Source organism: Thalassophryne amazonica, chromosome 11 (genome assembly GCF_902500255.1).
Source record: "Thalassophryne amazonica chromosome 11, fThaAma1.1, whole genome shotgun sequence".
Classification (NCBI taxonomy): domain Eukaryota; kingdom Metazoa; phylum Chordata; class Actinopteri; order Batrachoidiformes; family Batrachoididae; genus Thalassophryne; species Thalassophryne amazonica.
This window is the reverse complement of record NC_047113.1, coordinates 106,705,060-106,723,370: the sequence shown is the minus strand read 5'-3', so window position 1 is coordinate 106,723,370 and position 18,311 is coordinate 106,705,060. Positions and strand designations below refer to the sequence as shown.

Sequence of the window (18,311 nt, the reverse complement as noted above, 5' to 3'; positions counted from 1 at the left end):
ACAGGCAGTTATTTATTTTTTATTTAACCTTTATTTAACCAGGTTAGTCCCATTGAGATCGAGATCTCTTTTGAAAGGGAGACCTGGACAATTATAAAGTTTGCAATTCACCTAACCTGCATGTCTTTAAATGTGGGAAGAAATCCACAAATCCACACAAACATGGACAGAACATGATTGTGCGTGTGTGCACAGCTGTAACTGGCTAGTTACAGCTGGATATTCTTGTCCTCTGTCAGAAGGTACAGGAGACTTGAGATGAAGAATTATCCACAGCCTTTGGGTTCCAGGACTTTATTAGAACACGCAAGTATCGAGTGTGTGTGGTTTCTGTAAAACAATAAAAAGAAAAATAATTACAATTGAATAATTATATAATACAATCTAATTGTACATTTCAAACCAGCATGAAAAACACACTGAAATTCAGGCCACTCATAAGTGGTAGAATACCGCCCTCTTTTGGACAAAGAAATGTACTACCCTACTAACAAAGGAATGTAGCCATCTTTACCTAGGGCCCCTTATTATGGTTACAAACTGTATGGGTGCCGCCATTATGGTCAAACGCCCCACAGCCAAATGAACCACCACAACCAAACTAACACCACACAAACTTAACTACTTCATCATGCAGTGCAGTATTAAACATAGCACATGTAATGACAACAGTATACAGGATACTCACATTCATATTTACGCACACACAGCACATGTTCGGAGCAACAAACTATCAACCAATTTGCAGGTTCAACAAGGCACAAAAAAGGTCTGGACAAGCCTGAGGCAAAGGTGGGATGTACCATTTGACCGTAACCTGGAGGGTGGGCGGAACAGCCCAACTAATCAAGTCACGGGGGGGTTATACAGTGAGGCAACGGTGCTAACTACTAATCCACTGTGCTGCCATATAGCGATCAGCATGTCCGTTTTCACTTGTTAGCACGATATATCTCAAGAATCAATTGACCAATCTCAGTCATATTTAGCATAAGGGTGAAAGTTGAAGATTTACCGCAGATTGCTTCCTACATAATTAGTGTGAACAGCAACGTAACTATGTATCAAATTTTGGAGCTTGTGTATCGTTCCGTGCTGTAATTTCTAATGTCCTCAGTTATTGGTGAGTCGATTCCTGTGGTGAAGGAATTCAGACTGAAGACCTGGAGTAGATTTTGATTGTCAGGATGACACAAGACCTAAATAATACAATCGTCTTTATGTGGCAGTCTTGATTGTCCCTTTGAAGGGTCGCTAAATTTGTTCAGATTTTAATCCCACAGGTTGACAGTATTCTTTAACAGTCACAATTACATTTTGAGGGATTTTTATTGTTGTTTTTTATATTTGGTACATGAAGTGGAGTTGCGTCAGGAAGGGCATCCAGTGTAAAACCTGTGCCAAATCAACATGCAGATCCACCTTGGATCTGCTGTGGTGACCCCAAGCAGCCGAAGGGACTTACTTACAGGAACAGCACAGAGGAGAACTGAAATGTTTCTGCCATCATTGAGTCTGGAGGTTAACAAAGGATGTAATATTTAGGGACTCAAGTCAGAATGACTAAATCCAGCAAACTGAAAACCTAAAATCTCAGCGCTTCATGAATTCAGCTCTGTTTTGTCTGTTTGCAGATTCGTGTTATTCGTCCTCCGAACTATGCAGGGCCCCTGCTCTTGGGCTTCCTCTTGGCTGTGATCGGTGGACTGGCATATCTAAGGAGGCACAATTTGGAGTTCTTGTTTAACAGGAATGTCTGGGCCTTCTCTGCACTGGTAAGGCCCACATGTAGCTCATGAACGTTTTCCCCTCATACACTCTATGTTGACTGTGTTCCAGTTAAATCACAAACATGGTAAAAAATGCAAAGAATTTTCCGCACACACGTTTAGCGCCAAATTAAATGACTGCATAAACGTAGTTATGGAGGCTGTTCAAAAAATGAAGACTAAAGTGTTGGCTGGATTCAAAATGCGAGGACTTATTCTGCGACCTGAAGCCAGCAAATATCTTGTGGAGGTTTTGCAGTCCGTCAGTCCATCTGAACTGGATGACGTCATAGAAAAACTCCTGGATTCAGTGGAAAAACAGCCACTGTCCTCTACTATGATCGAGCTGTCTGTGGTGGAAAGTGCTGTTCAGGACTGCACTCAGTCTTGTGATGAAACCATAGATCATGTTTTCAACATCATCGGAGCCTTTGACGTTCCCAGATACATTTACAGTGTGGAGCGAAAGAAATTTGTCCCCATCAGTATGACTACCCACCTGTCGCCCAGCCTGTGCGGTTTAGCCAGAGACAAAGCCGAACTCTCCAGGGAGCGCTACACAATCTTACAACAGCGAATCCATCGGCACGAACTGTTCACCCCCCCTGCAATAGGAGCTGCTGTTGACGAGGGCCGAAATAAATTTCAGCTGAAAACAATAGAAGCACTGCTCGGAAGCACGGATAAACTGGGAGAGGTGATCGTACTGGGCATGATTACACAACTGAAAGAGGATAAATTCTATCTGGAGGACCTAAATGGAACAGTACAACTGGATATGTCCAAAGCACAGTTTCATAACGGCCTTTATACTGAGTCCTGCTACGTACTGGCAGAAGGATCAATCAATCAATCAATTTTTTTATATAGCGCCAAATCACAACAAACAGTTGCCCCAAGGCGCTTTATATTGTAAGGCAAGGCCATACAATAATTATGTAAAACCCCAACGGTCAAAACGACCCCCTGTGAGCAAGCACTTGGCCACAGTGGGAAGGAAAAACTCCCTTTTAACAGGAAGAAACCTCCAGCAGAACCAGGCTCAGGGAGGGGCAGTCTTCTGCTGGGACTGGTTGGGGCTGAGGGAGAGAACCAAGAAAAAGACATGCTGTGGAGGGGAGCAGAGATCAATCACTAATGATTAAATGCAGAGTGGTGCATACAGAGCAAAAAGAGAAAGAAACAGTGCATCGTGGGAACCCCCCAGCAGTCTACGTCTATAGCAGCATAACTAAGGGATGGTTCAGGGTCACCTGATCCAGCCCTAACTATAAGCTTTAGCAAAAAGGAAAGTTTTAAGCCTAATCTTAAAAGTAGAGAGGGTGTCTGTCTCCCTGATCTGAATTGGGAGCTGGTTCCACAGGAGAGGAGCCTGAAAGCTGAAGGCTCTGCCTCCCATTCTACTCTTACAAACCCTAGGAACTACAAGTAAGCCTGCAGTCTGAGAGCGAAGCGCTCTATTGGGGTGATATGGTACTACGAGGTCCCTAAGATAAGATGGGACCTGATTATTCAAAACCTTATAAGTAAGAAGAAGAATTTTAAATTCTATTCTAGAATTAACAGGAAGCCAATGAAGAGAGGCCAATATGGGTGAGATATGCTCTCTCCTTCTAGTCCCCGTCAGTACTCTAGCTGCAGCATTTTGAATTAACTGAAGGCTTTTTAGGGAACTTTTAGGACAACCTGATAATAATGAATTACAATAGTCCAGCCTAGAGGAAATAAATGCATGAATTAGTTTTTCAGCATCACTCTGAGACAAGACCTTTCTGATTTTAGAGATATTGCGTAAATGCAAAAAAGCAGTCCTACATATTTGTTTAATATGCGCTTTGAATGACATATCCTGATCAAAAATGACTCCAAGATTTCTCACAGTATTACTAGAGGTCAGGGTAATGCCATCCAGAGTAAGGATCTGGTTAGACACCATGTTTCTAAGATTTGTGGGGCCAAGTACAATAACTTCAGTTTTATCTGAGTTTAAAAGCAGGAAATTAGAGGTCATCCATGTCTTTATGTCTGTAAGACAATCCTGCAGTTTAGCTAATTGGTGTGTGTCCTCTGGCTTCATGGATAGATAAAGCTGGGTATCATCTGCGTAACAATGAAAATTTAAGCAATACCGTCTAATAATACTGCCTAAGGGAAGAATGTATAAAGTAAATAAAATTGGTCCTAGCACAGAACCTTGTGGAACTCCATAATTAACTTTAGTCTGTGAAGAAGATTCCCCATTTACATGAACAAATTGTAATCTATTAGACAAATATGATTCAAACCACCGCAGCGCAGTGCCTTTAATACCTATGGCATGCTCTAATCTCTGTAATAAAATTTTATGGTCAACAGTATCAAAAGCAGCACTGAGGTCTAACAGAACAAGCACAGAGATGAGTCCACTGTCCGAGGCCATAAGAAGATCATTTGTAACCTTCACTAATGCTGTTTCTGTACTATGATGAATTCTAAAACCTGACTGAAACTCTTCAAATAGACCATTCCTCTGCAGATGATCAGTTAGCTGTTTTACAACTACCCTTTCAAGAATTTTTGAGAGAAAAGGAAGGTTGGAGATTGGCCTATAATTAGCTAAGATAGCTGGGTCAAGTGATGGCTTTTTAAGTAATGGTTTAATTACTGCCACCTTAAAAGCCTGTGGTACATAGCCAACTAACAAAGATAGATTGATCATATTTAAGATCGAAGCATTAAATAATGGTAGGGCTTCCTTGAGCAGCCTGGTAGGAATGGGGTCTAATAAACATGTTGATGGTTTGGATGAAGTAACTAATGAGAATAACTCAGACAGAACAATCGGAGAGAAAGAGTCTAACCAAATACCGGCATCACTGAAAGCAGCCAAAGATAACGATACGTCTTTGGGATGGTTATGAGTAATTTTTTCTCTAATAGTTAAAATTTTGTTAGCAAAGAAAGTCATGAAGTCATTACTAGTTAAAGTTAATGGAATACTCAGCTCAATAGAGCTCTGACTCTTTGTCAGCCTGGCTACAGTGCTGAAAAGAAACCTGGGGTTGTTCTTATTTTCTTCAATTAGTGATGAGTAGAAAGATGTCCTAGCTTTACGGAGGGCTTTTTTATAGAGCAACAGACTCTTTTTCCAGGCTAAGTGAAGATCTTCTAAATTAATGAGACGCCATTTCCTCTCCAACTTACGGGTTATCTGCTTTAAGCTACGAGTTTGTGAGTTATACCACGGAGTCAGACACTTCTGATTTAAAGCTCTCTTTTTCAGAGGAGCTACAGCATCCAAAGTTGTCTTCAATGAGGATGTAAAACTATTGACGAGATACTCTATCTCCCTTACAGAGTTTAGGTAGCTACTCTGCACTGTGTTGGTATATGGCATTAGAGAACATAAAGAAGGAATCATATCCTTAAACCTAGTTACAGCGCTTTCTGAAAGACTTCTAGTGTAATGAAACTTATTCCCCACTGCTGGGTAGTCCATCAGAGTAAATGTAAATGTTATTAAGAAATGATCAGACAGAAGGGAGTTTTCAGGGAATACTGTTAAGTCTTCTATTTCCATACCATAAGTCAGAACAAGATCTAAGATATGATTAAAGTGGTGGGTGGACTCATTTACTTTTTGAGCAAAGCCAATAGAGTCTAATAATAGATTAAATGCAGTGTTGAGGCTGTCATTCTCAGCATCTGTGTGGATGTTAAAATCGCCCACTATAATTATCTTATCTGAGCTAAGCACTAAGTCAGACAAAAGGTCTGAAAATTCACAGAGAAACTCACAGTAACGACCAGGTGGACAATAGATAATAACAAATAAAACTGGTTTTTGGGACTTCCAATTTGGATGGACAAGACTAAGAGACAAGCTTTCAAATGAATTAAAGCTCTGTCTGGGTTTTGGATTAATTAATAAGCTGGAATGGAAGATTGCTGCTAATCCTCCACCCCGGCCCGTGCTACGAGCATTCTGACAGTTAGTGTGACTCGGGGGTGTTGACTCATTTAAACTAACATATTCATCCTGCTGTAACCAGGTTTCTGTTAGGCAGAATAAATCAATATGTTGATCAATTATTATATCATTTACCAACAGGGACTTAGAAGAGAGAGACCTAATGTTTAATAGACCACATTTAACTGTTTTAGTCTGTGGTGCAGTTGAAGGTGCTATATTATTTTTTCTTTTTGAATTTTTATGCTTAAATAGATTTTTGCTGGTTATTGGTAGTCTGGGAGCAGGCACCGTCTCTACGGGGATGGGGTAATGAGGGGATGGCAGGGGGAGAGAAGCTGCAGAGAGGTGTGTAAGACTACAACTCTGCTTCCTGGTCCCAACCCTGGATAGTCACGGTTTGGAGGATTTAAGAAAATTGGCCAGATTTCTAGAAATGAGAGCTGCTCCATCCAAAGTGGGATGGATGCCGTCTCTCCTAACAAGACCAGGTTTTCCCCAGAAGCTTTGCCAATTATCTATGAAGCCCACCTCATTTTTTGGACACCACTCAGACAGCCAGCAATTCAAGGAGAACATGCGGCTAAACATGTCACTCCCGGTCCGATTGGGGAGGGGCCCAGAGAAAACTACAGAGTCCGACATTGTTTTTGCAAAGTTACACACCGATTTAATGTTAATTTTAGTGACCTCCGATTGGCGTAACCGGGTGTCATTACTGCCGACGTGAATTACAATCTTACCAAATTTACGCTTAGCCTTAGCCAGCAGTTTCAAATTTCCTTCAATGTCGCCTGCTCTGGCCCCCGGAAGACAATTGACTATGGTTGCTGGTGTCGCTAACTTCACATTTCTCAAAACAGAGTCGCCAATAACCAGAGTTTGATCCTCGGCGGGTGTGTCGTCGAGTGGGGAAAAACGGTTAGAGATGTGAACGGGTTGGCGGTGTACACGGGGCTTCTGTTTAGGGCTACGCTTCCTCCTCACAGTCACCCAGTCGGCCTGCTTTCCCGGCTGCTCGGGATCTGCCAGGGGGGAACTAACGGCGGCTAAGCTACCTTGGTCCGCACCGACTACAGGGGCCTTGCTAGCTGTAGAATTTTCCACGGTGCGGAGCCGAGTCTCCAATTCGCCCAGCCTGGCCTCCAAAGCTACGAATAAGCTACACTTATTACAAGTACCATTACTGCTAAAGGAGGCCGAGGAATAACTAAACATTTCACACCCAGAGCAGAAAAGTGCGGGAGAGACAGGAGAAGCCGCCATGCTAAATCGGCTAAGAGCTAGTAGCTACGCTAAGCTAGCGGATTCCTAAAAACACGCAAAGTGAATAATGTGTAAATAATTTAGAGGTGATTCAGCAGAAGGAGTGCTTTAGTTAAGGCACGTAAAGATTACACTGGGAAACAAATCGTAATCTAGATAACTAGATCAATCTAACTGCGCAGATTAAACAGCTAACAGATGCAGAAAAACACCGCTGTGCTCCGGAACAGGAAGTGATACAATACCGCAGTGAGAGCCAACCACCAGTAGAGTAGTGGGTGAAGGATGGTACGAGGATTCTGTGTTCCACGTCAATGGACTTGGGTTTCCACCTACTGAGCCATCATCGGCCACAAGGGCATACTACGGCAATCTGAACTTCTTTGGAGGTCCATCCACCGTTTCTGTGAAGGCATCAGCCAAGCTGAAGCAGCTGGAGGAGGAGAATGAGGATGCCATGTTTGTGATCGTCTCCGATGTGTGGCTGGACAGCGCTGAGGTGATGGAGAAGCTCCACATCATGTTCTCAGGTTATGCTGCAATGCCTCCCACCTGTTTTGTTTTTTGTGGAAACTTCTCTTCTGCCCCATATGGGAAAACACAGATCACGTCACTCAAAGAGTCTTTGAAGGCTCTTGCTGATGCCATATCTACATATCCCAGCATTCACAGCAGTAGTCGGTTTGTGTTTGTTCCGGGTCCTGAAGATCCTGGTCCAGGCTCCATCCTGCCGAGGCCTCCTTTAGCAGATCACATCACTGAGGAGTTCAGACAGAGGGTGCCATTTTCTATCTTTACTACTAACCCATGCAGGATTCAGTACTGCAGCCAGGAGATTGTAATCATTAGAGAAGACCTGGTCAACAAGATGTGCAGGAACTGCATCCACCTGCCCAATAGTAATCTTGACATTCCAAACCATTTTGTTCGGACTATCCTTTGCCAGGGTCACTTGACTCCACTCCCTCTGTATGTCAGTCCTGTTTTCTGGGCGTATGACTACATCTTGCGCATCTACCCCGTCCCTGATGTCATCATCTTTGCTGACAAATACGATCCCTTCAACATCTCCAACACCGACTGCCTTTGCCTCAATCCGGGCTCATTCCCACGCAGTGGCTTCACATTTAAGGTGTACTACCCATCCAACAGAACTGTTGAGGACAGCAAACTTCAAGGTCTTTAAAGGACAACTGGACATATTGCTCCCAGTGTGTAATAAGCGCTTTGTATGGCAGCACCCTGACATCGGGGTGCTGCCCGCTTTTTAAAGCGCTTTGAACGTCTGATGCAGATGGAAAAGCGCTATATAAATGCAGTCCATTTACATTTTCTTCAGAAGGAAGCAGCAAAGGGAGTGAATACAAAAGTTTGTTTTTTATTAAGAGCCACTACAAGCTGATTGTGTTTTGTGAAGACGTTTTATATCTGTTCCACACAAAATAATGTTGATGTAAAAGAGAGACCGCACTATCAATCAATCAATTTTTTTTTATATAGCGCCAAATCACAACAAACAGTTGCCCCAAGGCGCTTTATATTGTAAGGCAAGGCCATACAATAATTATGTAAAACCCCAACGGTCAAACGACCCCCTGTGAGCAAGCACTTGGCTACAGTGGGAAGGAAAAACTCCCTTTTAACAGGAAGAAACCTCCAGCAGAACCAGGCTCAGGGAGGGGCAGTCTTCTGCTGGGACTGGTTGGGGCTGAGGGAGAGAACCAGGAAAAAGACATGCTGTGGAGGGGAGCAGAGATCGATCACTAATGATTAAATGCAGAGTGGTGCATACAGAGCAAAAAGAGAAAGAAGCAGTGCATCATGGGAACCCCCCAGCAGTCTACGTCTATAGCAGCATAACTAAGGGATGGTTCAGGGTCACCTGATCCAGCCCTAACTATAAGCTTTAGCAAAAAGGAAAGTTTTAAGCCTAATCTTAAAAGTAGAGAGGGTGTCTGTCTCCCTGATCTGAATTGGGAGCTGGTTCCACAGGAGAGGAGCCTGAAAGCTGAAGGCTCTGCCTCCCATTCTACTCTTACAAACCCTAGGAACTACAAGTAAGCCTGCAGTCTGAGAGCGAAGCGCTCTATTGGGGTGATATGGTACTACGAGGTCCCTAAGATAAGATGGGACCTGATTATTCAAAACCTTATAAGTAAGAAGAAGAATTTTAAATTCTATTCTAGAATTAACAGGAAGCCAATGAAGAGAGGCCAATATGGGTGAGATATGCTCTCTCCTTCTAGTCCCCGTTAGTACTCTAGCTGCAGCATTTTGAATTAACTGAAGGCTTTTAGGGAACTTTTAGGACAACCTGATAATAATGAATTACAATAGTCCAGCCTAGAGGAAATAAATGCATGAATTAGTTTTTCAGCATCACTCTGAGACAAAACCTTTCTAATTTTAGAGATATTTCATAAATGCAAAAAAGCAGTCCTACATATTTGTTTAATATGCACTTTAAGGATCTGGTTAGACACCATGTTTCTAAGATTTGTGGGGCCAAGTACAATAACTTCGGTTTTATCTGAATTTAAAAGCAGGAAATTAGAGGTCATCCATGTCTTTGTCTGAAAGACATTCCTGCAGTTTAACTAATTGGTGTGTGTCCTCTGGCTTCATGGATAGATAAAGCTGGGTTATCTGCATAACAATGAAAATTTAAGCAATGCTGTCTAATAATACTGCCTAAGGGAAGCATGTATAAAGTGAATAAAATTGGTCCTAGCACAGAACCTTGTGGAACTCCATAATTAACCTTAGTCTGTGAAGAAGACTCCCCATTTACATGAACAAATTGTAATCTATTAGGTAAATATGATTCAAACCACCACAGCGCAGTGCCTTTAATACCTATGGCATGCTCTAATCTCTGTAATAAAATTTTATGGTCAACAGTATCAAAAGCAGCACTGAGGTCTAACAGGACAAGCACAGGGATGAGTCCACTGTCTGAGGCCATAAGAAGATCATTTGTAACCTTCACTAATGCTGTTTCTGTACTATGATGAATTCTAAAACCTGACTGAAACTCTTCAAATAGACCATTCCTCTGCAGATGATCAGTTAGCTGTTTTACAACTACCCTTTCAAGAATTTTTGAGAGAAAAGGAAGGTTGGAGATTGGCCTATAATTAGCTAAGATAGCTGGGTCAAGTGATGGCTTTTTAAGTAATGGTTTAATTACTGCCACCTTAAAAGCCTGTGGTACATAGCCAACTAATAAAGATAGATTGATCATATTTAAGATCGAAGCATTAATTAATGGTAGGGCTTCCTTGAGCAGCCTGGTAGGAATGGGGTCTAATAGACATGTTGATGGTTTGGACGAACTAACTAATGAAAATAACTCAGACAGAACAATCGGAGAGAAAGAGTCTAACCAAATACCGGCATCACTGAAAGCAGCCAAAGATAACGATACATCTTTGGGATGGTTATGAGTCATTTTTTCTCTAATAGTTAAAATTTTATTAGCAAAGAAATTCATGAAGTCATTACTAGTTAAAGTTAATGGAATACTCGGCTCAATAGAGCTCTGACTCTTTGTCAGCCTGGCTACAGTGCTGAAAAGAAACCTGGGGTTGTTCTTCTTCAATTAGTGATGAATAGTAAGATGTCCATGTAACAATGCTAACAGAAGTTACTAGTATTCCAAGAATGCATCATTGGCAGAAAAAGGAAAGTATGTACATATAGTTAACTTTACCTTGATCTCATATTTTGATGAGAATGATGGTTGATCTGAGGTTTTGCTATTACATCTAAAATTTTCTAAGCAGATTTATTTGGATGTCTTATTTTGGTATTATATATTCAGTGTACAACATTTTTTGCAGTCAGAGATGCACTTTTTTATTGAGAAAAATCATACCCCCGGACCCTACTAGTACACTTTGCACCTGCAGCGCCATCCACAGCCAAAAAATGTTCAGTCAAAAAAAATTTTCTCACCAGCACCCATGAGAGCCCCCTGAAGCTATAGGGTTTTCTACCTCTAAAGCATTATTGGCCAGCTCCATTTGAACTAATTTTGAGTGGTTTTAGATGCACTGAAAGAAAGAATAATAAACAAAAAAGACCTTTATGTTGTTATATTTGTAATACCAAAGTTCTCTTTTAAATGTTTCTGTCAAAGTCTTAAGTTAATTAAATAACGCTGAAAAGGTTAAAAACACATTAATATGCAGGGGGGTGGTGGCCAAGTGGTTAATGCACTTGGTTTTAGTGCAGAAGGTTCCGGGTTCAAATCCCACCCCTGCCACATTTCTCCATGTAATGTGGAGTTGCGTCAGGAAGGGCACCCGGCGTAAAACCTGTGCCAATTCAACATGCAGATCCACCTTGGATTAGCAGTGGCAACCCCGAGTGCAAACAAGGGAGCAGCCGAAGGGTCTTACTTTTACTATGTGAAACATGCAGTGTTTTTCTGTCATGAAAGTTTTTTTCCCCAACATGTTTCAGTAAACGAGCTGAATCTGAACTGATTTGATCGTCAGATTTCACTGATTCGTTGAGGCTCCTCCCCTCTCGCGCTCTCTCCTTTGTCCCCTCTGGAGGATTTTTTGTTTTCCTTTTTCAGAGGGGAGTCCGTTTTACTCAATCCACTCTGATCTCTGCTTTCAGCGCTCTGCGGCTTCACAGAGCGCTGAAAGCAGCTGGCTGCTGCTCTCTCTGGTGTTTTCACTTAGATACAAAAAATGAGAAATATATTTCTTGAGTCTTTAATTCTGTGGTTGGAATTGCAAAATAAAACAGAAGTTTCATTCAACTTGTAGAGCGCCAACTCACGACAGCGTCGCCCCAAGGTGCTTTACACAAACAACCCAAAAACAAAGTCAAAGAAATTAAACGATTGAAAGAGGAGAAGAAATGTAAATATTAAAAGAAATAAAAACATAACTATAAAAAGCATAGTAACAACTATGCTAATTAAACGAAATGGAGAATAAATGCATCTTCAGTCTGGCTTTAAATGTCCACAGAATGCGACTGCTTTATAAATGCTGGAAGACTGTTCCACAGAAAGGGGGCCCAAGAAGAGAAGGCTCGTTGCCCCGCGGAATTTTTATTCACCCTTGGAACACAAAATAATTCTGCATCCTGTGAGCACAAAGCCCAGGCTGGAACATAGGGTTTTGTTACGTTAGCTAGGTAGGGAGGTGCCAGTCTGTGAACAATTTTATATACTAGTAGAAGAACCTTAAAATCTGGTCTCACAGAAACAGGCAGCCAGTGAAGAGACACCAGGCTGGGTGTAATGTCAAATTTCGTGCTCTGTGTCAAAAGTCTGGCAGCAGTGTTCTGAACAAGTTGGATACCCCTAATGCTGGACTGTGGTAATCCTGAAAATAGGACATTGCAGTAATCCAGTCTAGAAGAAACAAAAGCATTAATCAGGGTCTCAGCATCAGTCATAGACAGGATGGGATGAATCTTCGCTATATTTCGCAGGTGGAAGAAAGCAGTCCTTGTGCTATCCCTGATGTGGGGTTCAAAAGACAACGTAGGATCAAAAATTACCCCAGGGTTCCTCACTTTGTCCACAAGATATACAACACACGAACTCAAGATAAGCGCTAGCCGATCAAATTTATGCCAGTGCCTTACTGGACCAAGAAATATCATTTCAGTCTTATCAGAGTTCAGAAGTAGGAAGTTAGTAGACATCCAACTTCTCACTGATGCAAGGCAATCTTCTAAAGATTTTATTTGACTGAGATTACCAACAGTTACTGGCATGTTAATCAGCATAGCAATGAAAGATGATTGCCAAAATGCTGCAGTATATGCCCAAGGGGTGCTACATACAGAGACGATAGCAGGGGGCCCAAAACAGATCTGTGTGGAACCCCAAACGTCATATCACTAAGACTAGAAGTAGTGCTGTTGTACAAAACACAATAAGAGCAACTGCTCAGGTATGTCAACCACGCAAGGGCACTTCCAGTAATCCCAAAATAATTCTCCAACCTTTCAAGTAAAATATGATGATCCACAGTATCAAACACAGCACTGAGATCAAGCAGCACCAAAATCATGGGGGTGTCCGAATCAATGGATCACAAAAGATAATTCACTAAAGTAGTGAATGATCATTAATACCATAACTCAGTAATACCTGAAAGACAATGCTTTTGACAAAATACAGCTTTTATCTATTTGTCCAGAGATCTAGGATCCAGTGACCATGTACAGATTTTATTTATTTTTATTTATGTCCAGAGATAAAGGATCCAATGATCATGTACAGATTTTATTTATGTCCAGAGATCTAGGATCCAGTGACCATGTACAGATTTTATTTATTTTTATTTATGTCCAGAGATCTAGGATCCAGTGACCATGTACAGATTTTATTTATTTTTATTTATGTCCAGAGATAAAGGATCCAATGATCATGTACAGATTTTATTTATGTCCAGAGATCAAGGATCCAGTGACCATGTACAGATTTTATTTTCATGTATGTCCAGAGATCAACCGTGAGTCTCAATTCTACCCCTTACCCCTTCCCCTCCGTTTTGCGCGGGCACGAGAGACAGAGGGGTGTCTCAGTTCTCTTTTTGGAGTGAGGTGGAGGGCTACAAACCCCTCCGTTTGGAGTGGATCTGGATGCACACTCCGTTTGGAGGGTTAGGAGGAGCTTACTGCTGTTTCCGAAAAAACAAACATGGCGCCGAAAGAGTCGCACAAATGAAGCGGCTTTCATTACAAATTACGCTGTTTAGAAAGTTATAACTTGCCAAAAAACTTTACAGGCAGTTGTCTATGACAGCAACGTGTCTGCTGCTGGATGCATGTTGCGTATATTGTTGTTCTGAAGAATATCGTAACGTCGCTCGTGCTCTGAGGCGTTATAATGCACATACACACGAACGCTATGATAAGACACTTTTATATCTCACAACGGAGAAAATCATGATAAAGGATAAGCAGGTTAATTTGTATGGTCATAAATCTTTGGATAATATCAATCCCTGCTGTTCTGAGATCTGCTGTTCAGATCTGTAACGTGTGTGTATTTAGTAAACAAACGGAGCCCTGAACACACTCGACTCCTAATAAGCTTTCAGGCAGAAAATGAGAAGTTTCATCAATGGGAATTAAGTTGGAAAATATCTACACACATGTACATGTGTAATACATAACCTGACGTCCTGATAGACTGATATTATTTGTCAAGGAAATTTCTAAAGGAAATAGAGCTGGATGCAAAAAATGGGAGAATTTGAAAAAGAAATATTAACATAACGAGATGCAGCCCAGAGCATACATACAGGTGCTGGTCATATAATTAGAATATCATGAAAAAGTTGATTTTATTTCAGTCATTCCATTCAAAAAGTGAAACTTGTATAATGTATACATTCATTGCACACAGACTGATATATTTCGTGTTTATTTTAAATAAACTGTTTTCCTGTTTTATCATTAGTATTTTATGATTGTCTTTTTTTATTCATATTTTTTTTATTGGGTTTTAATCTTATTTAATTTTATTCTGCTTTTAAATGATGTTTGTGAAGCGCCTTGAGGCGATTAGTCGTGATTTGGCGCTATATAAATTAATAAATTACTATTATTATAAATTATTTGAATTAGTAATGAATTAATTACAAATCAATCAATTAATGATTAATCAAACAATATTAATTACTATTATTGATTAATTAGTGTTATTAACATTAATAAATTACTAAATAATTTATTATTAATACTATTTATTATTATAAATTACAAATTAGTTAAATTAATTAACATGACATGATTGCGATGCATCAAAGAAATCTGTGACTTCTTCTATTTCTTTGCATTTACGCAGAAAGGCGAGAAAATAAAAAGAGCAAACAGGCTACTGCAACAAGTTGCATTTCGGTTGCCATGTTAACAAACAGTGAAAACGGCAGTTTGAGACGGGCAGTTTTTTTTTCTCCTAAGGCGGAGTGGTGTCTCAATTCATAGGACTAGAGGCATAACCCTTTGCCTTACCCCTTGTTTTAAAGGGGTAGGGCCAAGGGGAAGGGGAAGGGGTACAAAAGAATTGAGATTGGGGCAAGGCTCATTTGAGCATGTACAGATTTTATTTTTATTTTTTATTTATGTCCCGAGATCAAGGATCCAGAGATCATGTACAGATTTTACTTATTTTAATTTACAACCCCAGTTCCAAAGAAGTTGGGACGTTGTGTGAAATGTAAATAAAAACAGAATACAATTGTTTGCAAATCCTCTTGAACTTATATTCATTTGAATACACCACAAATACAAAAGATATTTAATGTTCAAACTGATAAACTTTATTGTTTTTGTGCAAATATTTGCTCATTTTGAAATGGATGCCTGCAACACGTTTCAAAAAAGCTGGGGCAGGGGAAACAAAAGACTGGGAAAGTTGATGAATGTTCAAAGAACACCTGCTTGGAACAGTCCACAGGTAAACAGGTGAGTGACGTGATTGGGTATAAAAGGAACATCCCCAAAAGGCTCAGCCATTCACAAGCAAAGATGGGGTGAGGATCACCACTTTGTGAACAACTACGTGAAATAATACTCCAACAGTTTAAGAACAATGTTTCTCAATGAATTTAGGGATTCCATCATCTACAGTCCATAATATAATCAGAGCGAATCTGGAGAACTTTCTACACGTAAGCGGCAAGGCTGAAAACCAACATTGAATGCCCGTGACCTTCAATCCATCAGGCGGCACTGCATTAAAAACCAACATCATTGTGTAAAGGATCTTAGTGCGTGGGCTCAGGAACATTTCAGAAAACCATTGTCAGTTAACACAGTTCGTCGCTACATCTACAAGTGAAAGTTAAAACTCTACCATGCAAAGTGAAAGCCAAACATAAACAACATCCAGAAACGCCGCTGCCTTCTCTGGGTCCGAGCTCATTTGAAATGGACAGACACAAAGTGGAAAAGTGTGCTGTGGTCTGATGAGTCCACATTTCAAATTGTTTTTGGAAATCATGGACGTCGTGTCCTCTGGACAAAAGAGGAAAAAGACCATCCAGATTGTTACCAGCGCAAAGTTCAAAAGCCAGCATCTGTGATGGTATTGGGGGTGTGTTAGTGCCCATGGCATGGACAACTTACACATCTGTGATGGCACCATCAATGCTGAAAGGTCCATCCAGGTTTTGGAGCAACACATGCTGCCATCCAAGCAACGTCTTTTTCAGGGACATCCCTGCTTATTTCAGCAAGACAATGTCAAGCCACATTCTGCACGTGTTACAACAGCATGGCTTCATAGTAAAAGAGTGCGGGTACTACACTGTCCTGCCTGCAGTCCAGACCTGTCACCCACAGACACAAAGTGGAAAAGTGTGCTGTGGTCTGATGAGTCCACATTTCAAATTGTTTTTGGAAATCATGGACGTCGTGTCCTCTGGACAAAAGAGGAAAAAGACCATCCAGATTGTTACCAGCGCAAAGTTCAAAAGCCAGCATCTGTGATGGTATTGGGGTGTGTTAGTGCCCATGGCATGGACAACTTACACATCTGTGATGGCACCATCAATGCTGAAAGGTCCATCCAGGTTTTGGAGCAACACATGCTGCCATCCAAGCAACGTCTTTTTCAGGGACATCCCTGCTTATTTCAGCAAGACAGTGTCAAGCCACATTCTGCACGTGTTACAACAGCGTGGCTTTATAGTAAAAGAGTGCGGGTACTAGACTGTCCTGCCTGCAGTCCAGACCTGTCACCCACTGAAAATGTGTGGCGCATTATGAAGCGCAAAATACGACAATGGAGACCCCGGACTGTTGAACAACTGAAGTCGTACATCATGCAAGAATGGGAAAGAATTCCACCTAAAAAAGCTTCAACAATTAGTGTCCTCAGTTCCCAAAGGCTTATTGAGTGTTGTTAGAAGGAAAGGTGATGTAACACAATTGGGAAACATACCACTGTCCCAGCTTTTTGGAAACCTGTTGCAGCCATCCATTTCAAAATGAGCAAATATTTGCACAAAAACAATAAAGTTTATCAGTTTGAACATTAAATATCTTGTCTTTGTGGTGTATTCAATTGAATATAGGTTGAAGAGGATTCGCAAACAATTGTATTCTGTTTTTATTTACATTTTACACAACGTCCCAACTTCACTGGAATTGGGGTTGTATGTCCAGAGATCAAGGATCCAGTGACCATGTAAAGATTTTATTTTTATTTATGTCCAGAGATCAAGGATCCAGTGACCATGTAAAGATTTTGTTTTTATTTATGTCCAGAGATCAATGATCCAGTGACCATGTAAAGATTTTTTTATTTATGTCCAGAGATCAAGGATCCAGTGACCATGTAAAGATTTTATTTGTTTTTATTCATGTCCAGAGATCAAGGATCCAGTGACCATGTACATATTTAGTTTTTATTCATGTCCAGAGATCAAGGATCCAGGGACCATGTGAAGATTTTATTTGTTTTTATTTATGTCCAGAGATCAAGGATCCAGGGACCATGTACAGATTTTATTTGTTTTTATTTATGTCCAGAGATCAAGGATCCAGGGACCATGTAAAGATTTTATTTGTTTTTATTTATGTCCAGAGATCAAGGATCCAGGGACCATGTAAAGATTTTATTTGTTTTTATTCATGTACAGAGATCAAGGATCCAGGGACCATGTAAAGATTTTATTTGTTTTTATTCATGTCCAGAGATCAAGGATCCAGGGACCATGTAAAGATTTTATTTGTTTTTATTCATGTCCAGAGATCAAGGATCCAGGGACCATGTAAAGATTTGATTTGTTTTTATTCATGTCCAGAGATCACGGATCCAGGGACCATGTAAAGATTGTATTTGTTTTTATTCATGTCCAGAGATCACGGATCCAGGGACCATGTAAAGATTGTATTTGTTTTTATTCATGTCCAGAGATCACGGATCCAGGGACCATGTACAGATTTAGTTTTTATTTATGTCCAGAGATCAAGGATCCAGGGACCATGTAAAGATTTTATTTGTTTTTATTCATGTCCAGAGATCAAGGATCCAGTGACCATGTAAAGATTTTATTTGTTTATTTGGTTAGGGTTAAAATGGGTCTGCCCTGCCTTCACTATCCATGCGACATTTAGGTCCACAGCAGACAGACAGCCACACACGACTCTCCACACCCAAAGCAATCAAATGGATTATTAACCATCAGATGAAAAGGTAAAACCTCTTCAATCATTGTAAAGTTACTTTTAAACAGAAATGAGGCTGTTTTAAGCAGAATCGAGGTGATAATCAGCAACTCGCTGTTGGTGCTTTGAAATGACGGAGTGAGTGCAGCACCAGCAGTTCGTCTGGCTGC

General features: G+C 40.7%; 2 protein-coding genes across 2 annotated transcripts in view; both read left to right on the top strand.

Moving 5' to 3' along the window:
- Positions 1–18,311, top strand: part of magt1 (magnesium transporter 1) — a 70,212-nt gene that overhangs the window by 40,503 nt on the left and 11,398 nt on the right. The window contains exon 5 of the mRNA XM_034180995.1: positions 1,635–1,775. Coding sequence (XP_034036886.1) covers positions 1,635–1,775 — 141 coding nt within the window. The remainder of the gene's footprint in view (positions 1–1,634; positions 1,776–18,311) is intronic.
- LOC117519746 (DNA polymerase epsilon subunit 2-like) lies at positions 1,924–8,178 on the top strand. Its single transcript, XM_034180994.1, has 2 exons — positions 1,924–2,608; positions 7,269–8,178. The coding sequence occupies exons 1-2, from the start codon at positions 1,924–1,926 to the stop codon at positions 8,168–8,170; spliced, it is 1,587 nt and encodes a 528-aa protein (XP_034036885.1). The 3' UTR covers positions 8,171–8,178.